Here is a 13,319-nt window from a genome sequence, read left to right as displayed (position 1 = left end):
CCTTGCGGGCCATGCTTGCAGCTGAGTGACGCCATGCACAAGCGCTCCGAGCAGAAGCGTCAGTCACCATGTCTTGTTGAAACCTTTAGGGGAGCCAGGAAAGAGAGTTCTGAACCTTAACTTTCTCTTTCGGTTGTGACTACGCTGACAATGGTATCGCTGGGGTTTAGCTGTACCTGCTGCCATTGCAGCCTCAAGGGGATCCCCTCCCCACTGTCTGAATGTCGGAGCTAAATAAGGAGAATGAAGAGAACATGGGATGACATGTTCAGCGAGATCCTGCAAACCAGTGCTGCATCAGACTATGCACAGAGAGCCTCGAGGGTGGATATTGCAGACTGTGTGGAGGAGGAAAGAGCAGACAGGAGAAAGACCCAGGCATCCCAGCAGGAAAAGGAGAGGGAGATGCACCAGGACATCATGGGGCTTTTCCCGCCACAAATGCAGATGCTGCAGACTCTTGTGGACCTACCGGTTCATCAGCCAGGGGCTCACCTCCCTTCGCAATCCATGGAGAACTCCAGTATAACACTTCCCTACACCCTTCCCCTACTATCCCACACGGCACCAGGGAACTGCATCTCTACCCCGACCACTCCACAGCAGGGGACATCAAGAACTACCACAGCTTCACGTACACTGATGTGTGTGTGGCTAAAATGGACATGAATGTTCCTTCCCCTCTAAGGTCTGTTCCATACATTAATTAAGGTTTTAAAGTATTTGCTCTTAACTTGCACAGAATTTTTTTAAAGTGTTTGTTCCTCATAAAGGTCTTTCATCTTTATTCGTTCCCAACATGCTGCAGAATGGGCAGCGGGGTCCTGAAGCACCCACTTACTGATGCCTATGCTTTGACACAGCTCACAGGATCAGTGACAAACAGTGTAATAATCATAAATGTACAGCAAGCACCACAAATGTAATAGGTGCATTGTCTGATAGATGGGCTCCAAGCATTGCACCATTCCTCATACTCCCCCAGACTGCCAGGCTAGGTGGAGCACAGTTAGCCATAGCACATTGACAGCAAAGCAAGTTTCAAAGCCTCCTTGAGCCGTTGAGCTTTTCTGATAACCCTTGTATTTGGCTGGTCAAACTTAGCTTGACCCCAGCAGAAACTTTTCTGCCTTTGCCACCCATATTTTGCAGGACCCAGCAGGAAGCTGTAACGTTGGGGTATTTTTCTCACTGAGATCCATTCTCATGAGTAAACAAGGTCGTCGTCCCTTCAATCTACCAAAAGCACATTCAGCTCTCAGTCTTCGCCTGCTGAGCTGGTCCCTGAATCTTTTCTTAGCACGGTCAAGATGGCCAGTGCACGGTTTTGGGAGTAAGGGGTTGGCTGTGTCCTCCAGGCTCACTATTGGCATTTCAACATAACCAATGGTAATCTGCGGTCAAAAGAGAAAGTCCCTACTTGTAGCTTTCTGAACGGTCCTGTGTCCTTAAAGATTCAAGCATCATGCACCCTCTGAGCCACCAATGTTGATATCAGTGAAGCGTCCCTGGTGATCCGCCAGTGCTTATGTAACTTTTGAAAAGTAGCCCTTTCCGTTGATGTACTCCGTGGTGAGGTGCACTGGTGCCAAAATAGGGATAGATGTGCCATCTATCACTCTGCCGCTGTTCAGGACCCCATAGCTGCAAATCTGTCCATTATGTCCTGCACATTGCTCAGAATCACAGTCCTGTGCAGCAGGAGACAATTAATGACCTTGCATGACAGCAGCCCCACAGTGGATTTTCCTGCTCCAGAATAATTTCTGATTGGTAACAATCCAGCATTGCAAGTTTCCACCATGCAACTGCCACTCGCTTCTCCACTGTCAGTGCAGCTCTTATTCTGGTGTCCCTGCACGGGAGAGTTGGGGTGAGCTTGGCGCACAGATCCAGGACTGTGGCTTTTTGTATCTGAAAGTTTTGCATCCGCTGCTTCTCATCCCAAACCTACATTAAATTGTGATCCCACCAGTCTGTGCTTATTTCTCAGGCCCAGAAGCAGCACCCCCACCCCCTTTTAGCTGCTCCATGAACACCACCAACAATCTAAGTGGTTCTTGCCCTGTCGCATGGCAGTCTGACTCCAGGAAATCTTCACATTCCCCATGGCTCTTGCAGCTCTGCAGATGCCAGAGGATCATAGCTTTGCAGTACTGTCATGAGCATGAGGATCCTCTGGTATCTGCAGAGCTGCAAGAGCCATGGGGAACGTGAAGATTTCCTGGAGTCAGATTGCCATGCGACAGGGCAAGAACCACTGTACTGCTGTCAGAGATCATAGGCAGTAACAAATCCGATGTGGGTTTGTGGGATTTTCACAATAGATGCAAAAATGATGGGATAGAGATGGCCTTGTTTTGTGGAGAAAGTTGCAAAACTGAAACTTGACCCCTTGTGCCCAGTCACCCCTGTGTGATTTGTTTCTGTCCCACCATATGTGGCCAAAACTTCCCAAAAGACAGTGCGTTGGACACGAGCAAGTTGCACACTGGCATACCTACTCATGGTGCATTGCACTGTGCTTCGACACAAGTGCTTTTAGTGAGTATGCACAGCACCGTGCAAGGCACCAAGTATACGCCTACGGTGGCTTTATGCCAACATAACTTGCATGGGCAAAAGTTTGTAGGTTAACATGCCCTTCGATACGGCATGTCTCCAGTTCCCTTCAATACGGCATGTCTCCAGTTCCCTTCAGATGAACAGGAAACTATGACAGTTGCTCAGGCCGAGTTTTGGGCCAAGGCCCCCTGCTTATGGAGCATTCCAGAAGGCTCAGTTTCCAAATCTAAATATGTCCAAGGCCGCAGTGGCAGTGAGAAGGTAGGGGTAAGCCCTGAGCATCGCCAAGGTCCCAAGGCGGTAGGATAGATATTCAGAAAGCAGTGGTACATCTAAATCATAGACTAATCATAGACCTGCTTTATGATAATACCCACTGCTGCATGTCCCCCATACCATGGCCCGTCCTCTTCCAATGTAAAGCCACCTGGTAGGCAATGAGATATGCCCTCCAGGGCATGGATAATTGATGCTGCCCTTCACAAGATGCTTAGGAAGGGAGTAGAGGGTGTTGCAAGAAGAGCACTACCTTTCTTATTTAAAGTACAAATAGAAAGAAAAGCTTAACCTGTACCTTTTAGGTCAGACACCCCCAAGACTCAAAACAGGCATGGCCTTGCTTCTTATACACAATCATTACTCAAGCTGGAGTGGCTGCACAGTAAGTACAGCCATGCTGGGTCAGACCAAAGGTCCATCTAGCCCCGTATCCTGTCTTCTGACGGTGGCCAATGCCAGGAGCCCCAGAGGGAATGAACAGAACAGGGAATCCTCAAGTGATCTACTCCTGTTGCCCATTCCCAGCTTCTGGGAAACAGAGACAGGGACACCATCCCTGCCCATCCTGGCTAATAACCACTTATGGAGCTATCCTCCATGAATTTATCTAGTTCTTGTTTGAACCTTCACAACATCCTCTGGCAAGGAGTTCCACAGGTTGACTGTGCGTTGTGTGAAGAAATACTTCCTTTTGTTTGTTTTAAACCTGCTGCCTATTAATTTCATTTGGTGACCCCTACTTCATGTGTTATGAGAAGAAGTAAATAATACTTCCTTATTTACTTTCTCCACACCAGTCATGATTTTATAGACCTCTATCACATCCCCCTCATTCGTCTCTTTTCCAAGCTGAAATGTCCCAGTCTTATTAATCACTCCTCATACAAAAGCTGTCCCATACCCCTAATCATTTTTGTTGCCCTTTTCTGAACCTTTTCGAGTTCCAATATATCTTTTTTTGAGATGGGGCAACCACATCTGCACACAGTTGCCAGTTTGGATGAGGAACACACACTATCTCTGGGGGCTCAGCACTTCCTTAGTTGGCTAAATTAAGTTGTCAGGTTTTGAAAACATTTCTCCCCTGGACTGAGACTGTCTCAGTTTCCACCTGAATTCACAAGGGAAATACTGTTCATAGTCTCTGGGGTTTTGTAACTTCATGGGCAGAGCGATCAGTGATGCAGAGGTTCCCAATGGCATAAGGTCCAGCTAGTCAGAGCTGGAGTCAAACTCACAACAAATACGCTGTGTTACAGCCATCAGCTGCAGGGCGGCATGCTGCCCAGAGATGAACAAGGCAAGCCTTACCCTGGAGTTACTCGGCCAGTGCGCTATATTGCAATGAATTTACTTTCAAAATCTATACAAATATAAATGAACTGATTTCTTTTCCTTACTACTTTTCCCCTGGCTCCAGTCGTGCTGCTCCCGCTCCTGCTCTGTTGTGACTCACAGGATGGTGCAGAATCTAGATTTGGGATTCCAGCTCCGCTGCTGGTTGATTTGTTGCTGCAGGCTCTCCTTCTCCTTCATCAAACTCTCTATCCGCTCTTCCAGCTTCCTCACTTCTCCTGTCCATTTCTGGGGAGGTACAACCGCACAGTCACTCTGTCTGAGAGCCATGGGCACAGCAGCTACGGGCTAGATTCAGAAAGGGATTGAAGTACCTGACTGCTTCTTTAGGTGCTGAAATCCAACATTTAGGTACCTCTGCCATTCACAAAATTACCGTTCAGCTGCCACCTAACCCTTAAGTTTCTCCTGGTGGGCATGTGCAGTGCTAGCTAATTAACGAGCTGGTCTGAGCCCTAGGTCACGCCTAATCCTCAGTGCGCTTCTCACACGAGCTTGCATGCAGGGTCTGATGTGGGAGTTGTGCTGTGAGCATGGCTAACCTGCACAAAAGGCAGCCAGGGGAAAGAGCAGGTGTGTGTCTCTGTCCACCTGGCCCCCGGGCTACCCACTAGCCCACTTACCTGGGCTGTGGGATAGCCAGCTTTGAATCCCTATGCTGCCTGCTTTGGCGTCCTCACTACTAGGCTGTTGGGGGGTGGGTCTCTCTCCCCTGTTGAGGCTGTTCCACTGTGTATAACTAATAAATGGTCATTGGAGCGAGGACGTGAACCTGACTCTCCCACCTCCATGCCCAACCCAGGGGGCTAGTGGCTGTGAGGGGCTCACTTGTTTTTCCCAAGAAAGGGCTGACCTGGATCAGGCACCTACCTCCAGGAGAGGGTATATGGCTGAGAACCCTCTGCAGAGACAGGCACCCCGCCCTGCTTGTCAGGTGCCTAAGACCCAGATCAAGGGGAGTTAGGCACCTAAGTACATTTGTGGAGCTGAGCCCTAAGCCTTGCTCCTTTCCTCAGCATTTCGTTCCTGGCTAGCTTAGGCAGATCCTGGGCTGGCTTTTGTGAATCCCTCTCTTAGGCCCTACGCTCCCTATGCACTGCATGGGGAAGTATGGGGTCTACCTTGGGGCTGTGAATTCCACTGGATGGCAGGGCACCCAGGAGTTAACCTTGTCACGCACAGTATTACAATGTCTGCATCCCCTTTGTGAATCTCGCCCTAACTCCCTTGCCACATCCATGGGCTCATTCACTGCATGGTGAACACCTGAGAGCGAAGCCGCTACTCTGCAGGTTCATTACAGCTGAGATTCTAGCAGGTGACTTGCCAGGTTTGGGTGTAGTGTTAACCAGCCTACACCAGCACTTATAAAAGCAGGGAGCAAGGCCACAAGAGCTTTTGAGGAAAGAAAAAAAACAAGACCCCAGCCACTTCTGCCTATAGGATAGGGATTGCTTTTTGCAGACACGGAGCCCCTCCCTTCTGTATGTGGGCAAACAGTGCATCTGTGACTTGTTTTATTTGTCCCTATGTGATAAAAATAATAGCCTTGAACTAAACATGACAGCACAAAAAGAAAGGTAGAGGGACGGCATGGATCCAAAGCAAAATATCAGCCTACACAGCTTAAAATGAGGCTAGGGCCTCCCTGCAATCAGAGCAGCCTGCTAGGGAGGTAGAGTGCAATCACCCAGCTTAGAATTCAGCCAGGACACCTGGCAAGAACACTTGCAAACATGCCGGTGTTTGGGACGGCCACACCACTAGCCTTGCCTGCTGTGTGTGAAAAGCTCTGTGCTGGAGCCTTGAGTCAGGGGGAGCAGTGAAGAAAGCTGGTGGTACAAAAACCCTAAAAGAATATGAAGGTGACTCTCTTGCTAATGATGAGAGTAGATTTCTGGAGGGGTTGGGGGAATCTACATTATAGAGCACTCCTCTCCCACACTAGCTCTTCGGATGGGAAATGACAAAGCCCCTTAGAGGCAGGCTAGAGAGACCCAGCAAGGGCAGTGCCTTTGACATGAGATTAAAAGAGCAGTGGCACACAGGGCAGGGAAATGGCTAAGGAGATTCAGACAATGGTCAGCACACAGGACATCTGAACACTGGAGCGATAAGGGAAGGGGCCTGGGGAGCGAGTGAAGACGGGGCAATGGGTAGGTCCCAGAACCAGCCAGGGCAGGATGAGGGGGGAAAGAAGGCAGGCACATCTGAACTGAATTTGCAGATGGCTGGAGCAGGCTTTGGGGGTGACATGGCCTGGGTGATCCATTCTTTCTGCAGGCTACAGCAATAACCCGCATCCTGCATATGGGCCAGCAGTAGCCCTAACCCAGGCCTAACCCCAACCCTTACTCTCATCCTAGGGGTAGACCAAGCAGTAACCCTAAACCTAGCACTAGGCCTAATGCTAACCCTAAAGCTAGGCTGAGAGGTGACCCTAACACCAGCCCTAGCCCAGTGCCTAGGCTGAATGCTTTCTCTAACAATAACCTTCATATAGGTTTAAATTTAACCCTAATGCTAATCCTGGGTGACCACTATTCCTTACTCTAACCCTAACCTAGTCCTAACTTTAACCCTTAACCAACACCTGACCCTAACACGAGACCTAGGCCAAGCAGTACCACTCCCTCTACCCTGAGCAGTCACCCTAACCTAACCCTAAAACTAGACATACGCTGGAAAGTAACCCTATTCCCAAACCTAGCCACAGGCATAGGCCAAGCAATAACCCCAAACCTAACCCTAACCCTAATCTGTGCCTACTCTTAAACCAGGTTTAGGTGTAAGCCAAGCAGTAACTCTAAAGATATTCCTAACCCTAAATCTAGACCGAGAAGTAACCCGAACCTAAAAGTTTACAATAACACTGCATACACTGAGCAGTAACACGCTAACTCTCACCTGAGAAGTAACCCTAATTTGGGCCTAACTTTAACCCTAAGCCTAGGCAGAGCAGTAACCTCACCTGATGTAAAGTATCCCCAGCCCTAATTGCAACTTAGGCCGAAACCTAAACCTAGCCTGAGCCTTAACCATAAAGTTACAGTCAACCTAACGCCAACCCGATCCCTGACCCTAACCCAGCCCTAGGCCTTAGCGAATCTGCCATATTTCACCTCAGAGGTGGCTGGATTTCAGCGGTGCGGGAAGCAACTGTACTATAGGTAAGTAAAGACTGGAATATGTAGTTACATTTTACAGGTTAAATTAATAATACTATAATAATTCAAGATCATTATCATTGTATCCATTCACAAGAAATGGCACCAAACCAGAACTCTGTGATGGACAACTTTGCCAAATGAAGAGTGATCATTTTATCTTCTAATCAAAATGTGTTAGGCACTTTGGTGGAAGTGGGGAGATGGCTACGTTTTCTGGAGCTACTTTAAACAATGATTTCTTGGAGTCTCAGCGTTATTTTCCACTGTGTGTATTTTTGCTCCTAACCCTTCTGTGAAATTGTGGTGTTCAGGAATTGGGTGGCATCTAATGGTGCTCACTGTCTCCTGTCTCGGAAACCACCAGGACCCTGAAGATCAGCAGTGTGTGTCTGTAGCTGGGCTAGCTGGCCAGGGCTAGTTAATCACCACGGTTGTCTGGACCCCGCTGTGCCCATGCGGGTCCTTTACACGACACGTGTGCTGTAAGGGCCAGAGACAACAAACATGGACAAATACAAGGGACAAAGTGGGTATCGGAAAGCACTGTGACCAAGTCTTCTGAAAGAGCCAGTGAGGGAAGGCATGTACGTAGACAGACAGACAGACAAAGAAAGGGTCTGCGGATCAAACCATCTCCCCATGGCTTTGCCTAGGGCCTGTTGGTGAGAGCCGAGCCACAGACGGGTGGAATTCAGCCTTGCACTGTCTCTGCTCAGGGGTGAATCCCCCCTTGGATCCCTTCGGCATGGGGGGCTGCAGTTCCCCCTGTGGGGCAGGCTGCAACAGCATCAATGGGTGCAGCTCAGGCTCACCCTGTAGTTAGCAGCTGTTTGCTGCCTTGCTGTATTAGCGGCCCTTGCATGCCAGTTACCTGCCTGCACCACTCCTGGATGGCGCTCCCTGAGAGTGGTCCCTGGATGCTGCCGTCCCGGCGCAGGTACACTTCTCCCTGGTCCGTTTCATAAAGCAGCAGCTCTCCCTGCTGTCTGGGCAGATGAACGCTTAGCCGGATCACCTTCAGGAAGATACCGGTGTCTTCTGCTTTGACCACAGGGATGAAGGTCAGGGTGTAGGCGTCAGGGAACACCTGCGGCTTGAACCCTTTCAGAAGGGAGTCGATGAGCAGGCGGATGCGGTCCTCCTCTTTGTGCCCACACCTGACCCCATTCACGAAGCCGTTGTCCTCCACCCCCACGAAGAGGCTGCCCCCTTCGCTGTTGAGGAAGGCGCACACATACTTCCGGACGTGGTGTTTGAGGGTCACACTCAGGTATTCCCCCCCACCCCGCTTGAACTCCACGTTCCTGGTCTCACTCCCCATGAAGGCTCCATAGAACAAGCGCTCCTGGCCCACGATCTCCCGCCGAACAATGGCGCTGTCTGACCTGGTGCCGCTAAGAAACACTGCCGGCCGCTCCGCCAGCTTCTGGGCTGGAGGGGGGCTCTTCCAACAAGGGCTGGGTTGGGCTTCCTCGGACCCCCGCAGCCTGCTCTTGCCAGACTGCAAACGCCCCAGCATGGGAGACTCTGGGGTGCTGGCTCCAGTCACCTCTGTGTCACTCTATGCAGAGGCAGAAAGAGTAAACGACACATGCATGCAGAGACAGATATGGAGACAGCGCAGCGTGGGGGCAACACAGACGACTGCAGCCAGCGTTATAACAACAGCACAAGGGCCCCCGTCATAATAATATTCAGGCTTTAAAGCACATGGGCCCTTTTATTTAATTGCAGTCCGGCTGCAACAAGTGACTATACTCAGATCTGCCCCCTGAGAGAATCACCAGCTGAGCTGCAGGCTTCTTACTCCCGTCAGAGCAGCCCAGTGACAGGCGAGGGCGCTGGAGCCTATTGCGTCTCGTGCAGCATCCCCAGAACCATTTACTTCATTCTCCCCTTGTCCCTGGGCAAACCCATTGAAGGCCTGGGGGTTCCATACAGCGTCTTTGTAACTGGTGCTGATGAGTGAGGAGGAAAAGAGCCCAGCCTGACTCCCAGGTCCTGGGGGAGCTGGCGGCGCTGGCAGTTCGACAGCTCGTCTTTTTAGCAGTAGACTGAGCATGCCTGAGCTGGAGTCATGGAGAAAAAACAAGTATGGAGCCCATGAGGCCATTCTCAGTCACATGTCAGAGCAGAACTGCAAATTACTATCCTGGATGCAGGAACCGTGAAATTCTCTGGCCTGTGTTCTGCAGGGAGTCAGGCTGGATGAACATAGTAGTACCCACTGGCCTTAAAAATCAACAAAATTCTGCCCTGAAATTAATGGGGATGCCCATTGTGTAAGTCAGTCCACGTCACACAGTCCTATCTCCCTGGACACTGCCAGGTCCTTCCCTGTAGCACATTTTCCAGTGCACTGGTTACTTGACTGCTCCTGCCAATTTCTCTGGGATCTGAGAGTCAAGCTGGACTCTTTCCTTCCCGCACATTATCATCTGTATTAAAGGTTCCACGGGGCCAAATTATATCCTTGGTAGCACAGGGACAACCCTCATTGTCTCCTAATCATGCCCCTAGAGACACAGCCCCAGGGCCTTGCCCAAGTTGAACGGATTGGAACATGCAAACAGTTCTGTTGATGGTGCACAAGAAGGAACGGACTCCAGCTGGTCTCTTTTAGCCGTGCTGTCTCCTCGATGCTAATGGGAGGGCGAATGTAGTAACAACTTAGTGATTAAAAAAAGGTCAGCAGCTCTGGCTCTGTCTATGCAGAGGGGGTGAACCCCCCCCTCCCTTGGGCAGGGGGCAGCACAGGGCACAGCGCAGTCCCTTAAGGGGGGTTAAGAGGGATTAGGTGGCACAAGGACCTCGAGCAGAGGGGTGGATGTCACCTTTGACTGCACTGTATCTCGGCGTGTCCTATCTCAGCGCATCTCCTAGACACGATGGTTAGGAGAGAAGCTATCCCAGGGTGGATGACCTCACGAGCTGGCCAGACGGGGAACCCAGCGCGGGGGTCGATGGGGAAGCTCTGCCCCATTCCAGGGCCAAGCCAGGAAGGCGGCATTGCTGCAGAGCAAACCATGGGGCCCAGTAATCCTGCAGGCAGTGCCGATTGCTGGGGCATTCTGCTTCTTAGACGCTCACATGCCTGCTTCAGCCCATGGGATGAGGTAGCTCATCTCTTGGAAGGGGGGAGTAACGAAGCGCCCAGCCTTCGGATGGAAGTGCTGCTGGGGCTTAGGTGTCCTGGGTGGGAACTCCCCCTTGTCCTGCTGCCCTGGTGATCTCAGTACCAAGAGGCAGCATGTCCAGCCCTGTCCAGCCTGCCCCACTGGCCTTCGCTATCACACTGCTAGTGTAGTGCATTGTCCCTGTCCCGGCACAATGCCTGGGCCTACCTCTTGGCACTCCTTAGCGCTGGGCAATGCTCTCTTGCCTTCCTCCACCACCAGGGTTTTCCCTTTCATCACTAGCTCCCTGAGGAGACGTTGCTCCATGTCCGAGGCAACCTGGAGCTGCTTCAGGACATTCTCCAGGCTCAGCTCAGTGGCCACCTGCACCAAGGCGTAGGCCCGTCTCGGTTTCTTCACCACTTCTATGTCGTGCCGCTGCAGGGGGAGGCTGGCGGTGCCCAGAATGTCCTTCAGCATGCTGCAGAGAACCTCTTGCGAGTACTTGGGGTTCAGGTTCCTAATACACAGTGTGTAGACGTGAGTCGGGCACGGGAGCGCCTCCTCCACGGGCCCTGCCCGTGGCTCCCCTGCTGTCTGTTCCGTAGTCTCCTCCGGTGAATCATCCATTGCTCAGAGCCCCCTCCAGCCCCCTGGTCCCTGTCTCCAGCCGTAACGGTGCTCCAGTTCCAGTGGTTCAGGCAACAAGACTAGCAATGGCTCTTTTCCATCGTGCTGCCTCTGTGCTTTGCTGCTGGCCTGTGGAGCGCCATGATAAACCCAAAGGCACCTTTCCGCCTGCAGGAGCCCCTGCACAATGTTATATTCTGCACGGAACGAGCCAGGGAGAGAGCAGATCCTTCAATTCAGCCCTCGACTGCATAGCTAGGCCCAGAGATTCCTTGTTGCTGGCCCGGGAGTAGAGCCACTGTGGGGTGGGGGAGCGTCACCCACAGCGTTAGCAGCAGGGTCCAGACAATCGCCTGCAAACCTGCAAAATAGGAGCAAGTCAGTGCAGAGCTGCTGGCAAACGGGCCAGCACTGATCTGTGCAGCGTTGCCCCTTCGGTCTCATCAAAGGGAGAGCGCCCAATGCCCAGGCCTCTGTCGTGCAATAGCGCCCAGGAGAACATGCAGCCCCCAGGTGTTTCACTCCTACCTGGTCAGCGCACTGAGGCGATGGGGAGGAGTCGAGGGCTGCTAGGAGGAGGCTGAGGATGGCAGGCTGGGCTCCTGCCTGTCCAATTGCCCTGGCAGCATAGCGCCCTCTTCCCCGCCCCAGGGAGTGCAACGGGCAGGGACAGAGGCAGCGTGGCACAGAGCTCCCCAGGAGCCTGGCAGCGCCCTGCTCCTGCCAGTAGGCTGCCCAAACGCCTCATCCCAAGATCCTGCCATGCCCCACCCTGCGTGCGCACAGGGGGCTGGCTCCCCAAGCCTGCCATGGCATGAGCACAGCAGTGACCGGCACAGCCGCTGCCCTGGGCACCACATGCCCTGGCCTGTGTCGAGCGGACAGTGCTTGGGATGGAGAACAAATTCAGCTTAGTGTATCCCCTCTGCCTCCCCACACCCGTTCCCCTTTGCTGGGTCCCTGGGGTTCCCTCTGACCCCCAGGTGTGGGCCTTCCATCTCCTCCTTCCCAACTGCTCTCTCCCCTGCCGTGACGCCCACTCTCCTCCTCACGCCCCTGGCGCTGGGTCCCCCGTCCTGTCCCCCGCTCCACTCAACACTCCAGTCCTGCTGCTGCCCTCACTGACCCCTCACCCTGGGGCGGGAATCCCACTGCGGGAGGGGCTCTGTGATACCAGGTACTTCAGGGAGCGTGACCCCAGCCCCCCATGCCCCACTGGCCCTGCCACTTTCACGGGCCACAGACCAAAACCCCTCAGCAGTGCCCTCGGGAGCGTGACCCCGACTCCCTCGTGGTGAGGGCCCCGCAGGCTGAACGGGTCAGCCAGGCTGGGCTCAGGGCCAGCCTGATTCCTGATGGGAGGGCACAGGTCTGAGGTTTGCAGGGGGTGGCAGAGTGAGGCTGCCGGCCTGGCGCAGGGCAGTGCCAGGGCCTAGGGGAGGCTGTGGGGTTGTGGAGCTGGAGGGCCCAGCTGAGGCAGGGGAGGAGCAGTTTCCCTGGCTCCCCTCTCTGAGGATGAAACATCCTGGGGGTCCTTATGGGTCACAGCAGCCCTTCTCTCTGTCCCCAGTGTGCGAGGTCCATGGGTGTGGGAGAGGGGCTGCTCCAGGACCATGCCGCCAGCGCACTGGCTGATGGGCACCCCAGAGGAGCTGCTGCCGGTGTGTGTAGGCAGAACCCTCCCTTGTGCCCTGGGCTGGGCCCCACTGGAGCAGAGGATAACATCAGAAGAAAGGCCCCTGCCCCTGGTTCATTGCCAGGTGCGCACACGGACTGTGGTGAGATTGACGGCCAGCCCACTGCAGCCTCAGGTCTGCCACCCTGACACCAGCCCGGCCAGCGCTTTGCAGCCCCAGAGCACTCGGCAAAGGAGGGCAGCGGTACCTCCCTGTTACAGGGGGAAGCGACTTGACCAAGGGCACCAAGGAACGAATGGTGGAGCTGGAAGGGCACCAGGAGCCCTGATTGCAAGACCAGCATCCTAACGTGTGTTTGCAACATGCTGGGGCTGCCAGCTGCGTGTGCTGGGTGACGTCTGCGCTGTTTAGCGCGATGCCCAGGGCCAGCGACGTTTGTGCTGACTCAGACCAGACCAGGAGGCGTCTTCCCACTTTCCGGTGCCCTTTGACAGAGAACAGCCAGGACGCGGCTTGGGATGAAAACGCTGCCAAAGGCTTGCCAGCGTGTCCCTCCGCCCATCAGA

The 13,319-nt window shown here is 53.1% G+C and overlaps 1 protein-coding gene across 1 annotated transcript; it reads right to left on the bottom strand.

Annotated features, from left to right (window-relative positions):
• Window positions 1–4,296: 4,296 nt before the first annotated feature.
• SLFNL1 (schlafen like 1) lies at window positions 4,297–11,116 on the bottom strand. The gene is made up of 3 exons (XM_077838169.1): window positions 10,715–11,116; window positions 8,242–8,931; window positions 4,297–4,428 (listed from the first exon to the last, which is right to left on the bottom strand). The coding sequence occupies exons 1-3, from the start codon at window positions 11,114–11,116 to the stop codon at window positions 4,297–4,299; spliced, it is 1,224 nt and encodes a 407-aa protein (XP_077694295.1).
• Between the last annotated feature and the right edge of the window lie 2,203 nt (window positions 11,117–13,319).

This window comes from Eretmochelys imbricata, chromosome 19, assembly GCF_965152235.1.
Source record: "Eretmochelys imbricata isolate rEreImb1 chromosome 19, rEreImb1.hap1, whole genome shotgun sequence".
Classification (NCBI taxonomy): domain Eukaryota; kingdom Metazoa; phylum Chordata; order Testudines; family Cheloniidae; genus Eretmochelys; species Eretmochelys imbricata.
The sequence above is the reverse complement of the archived record's forward strand: the minus strand, read 5'-3'. Positions and strand labels throughout refer to the sequence as shown.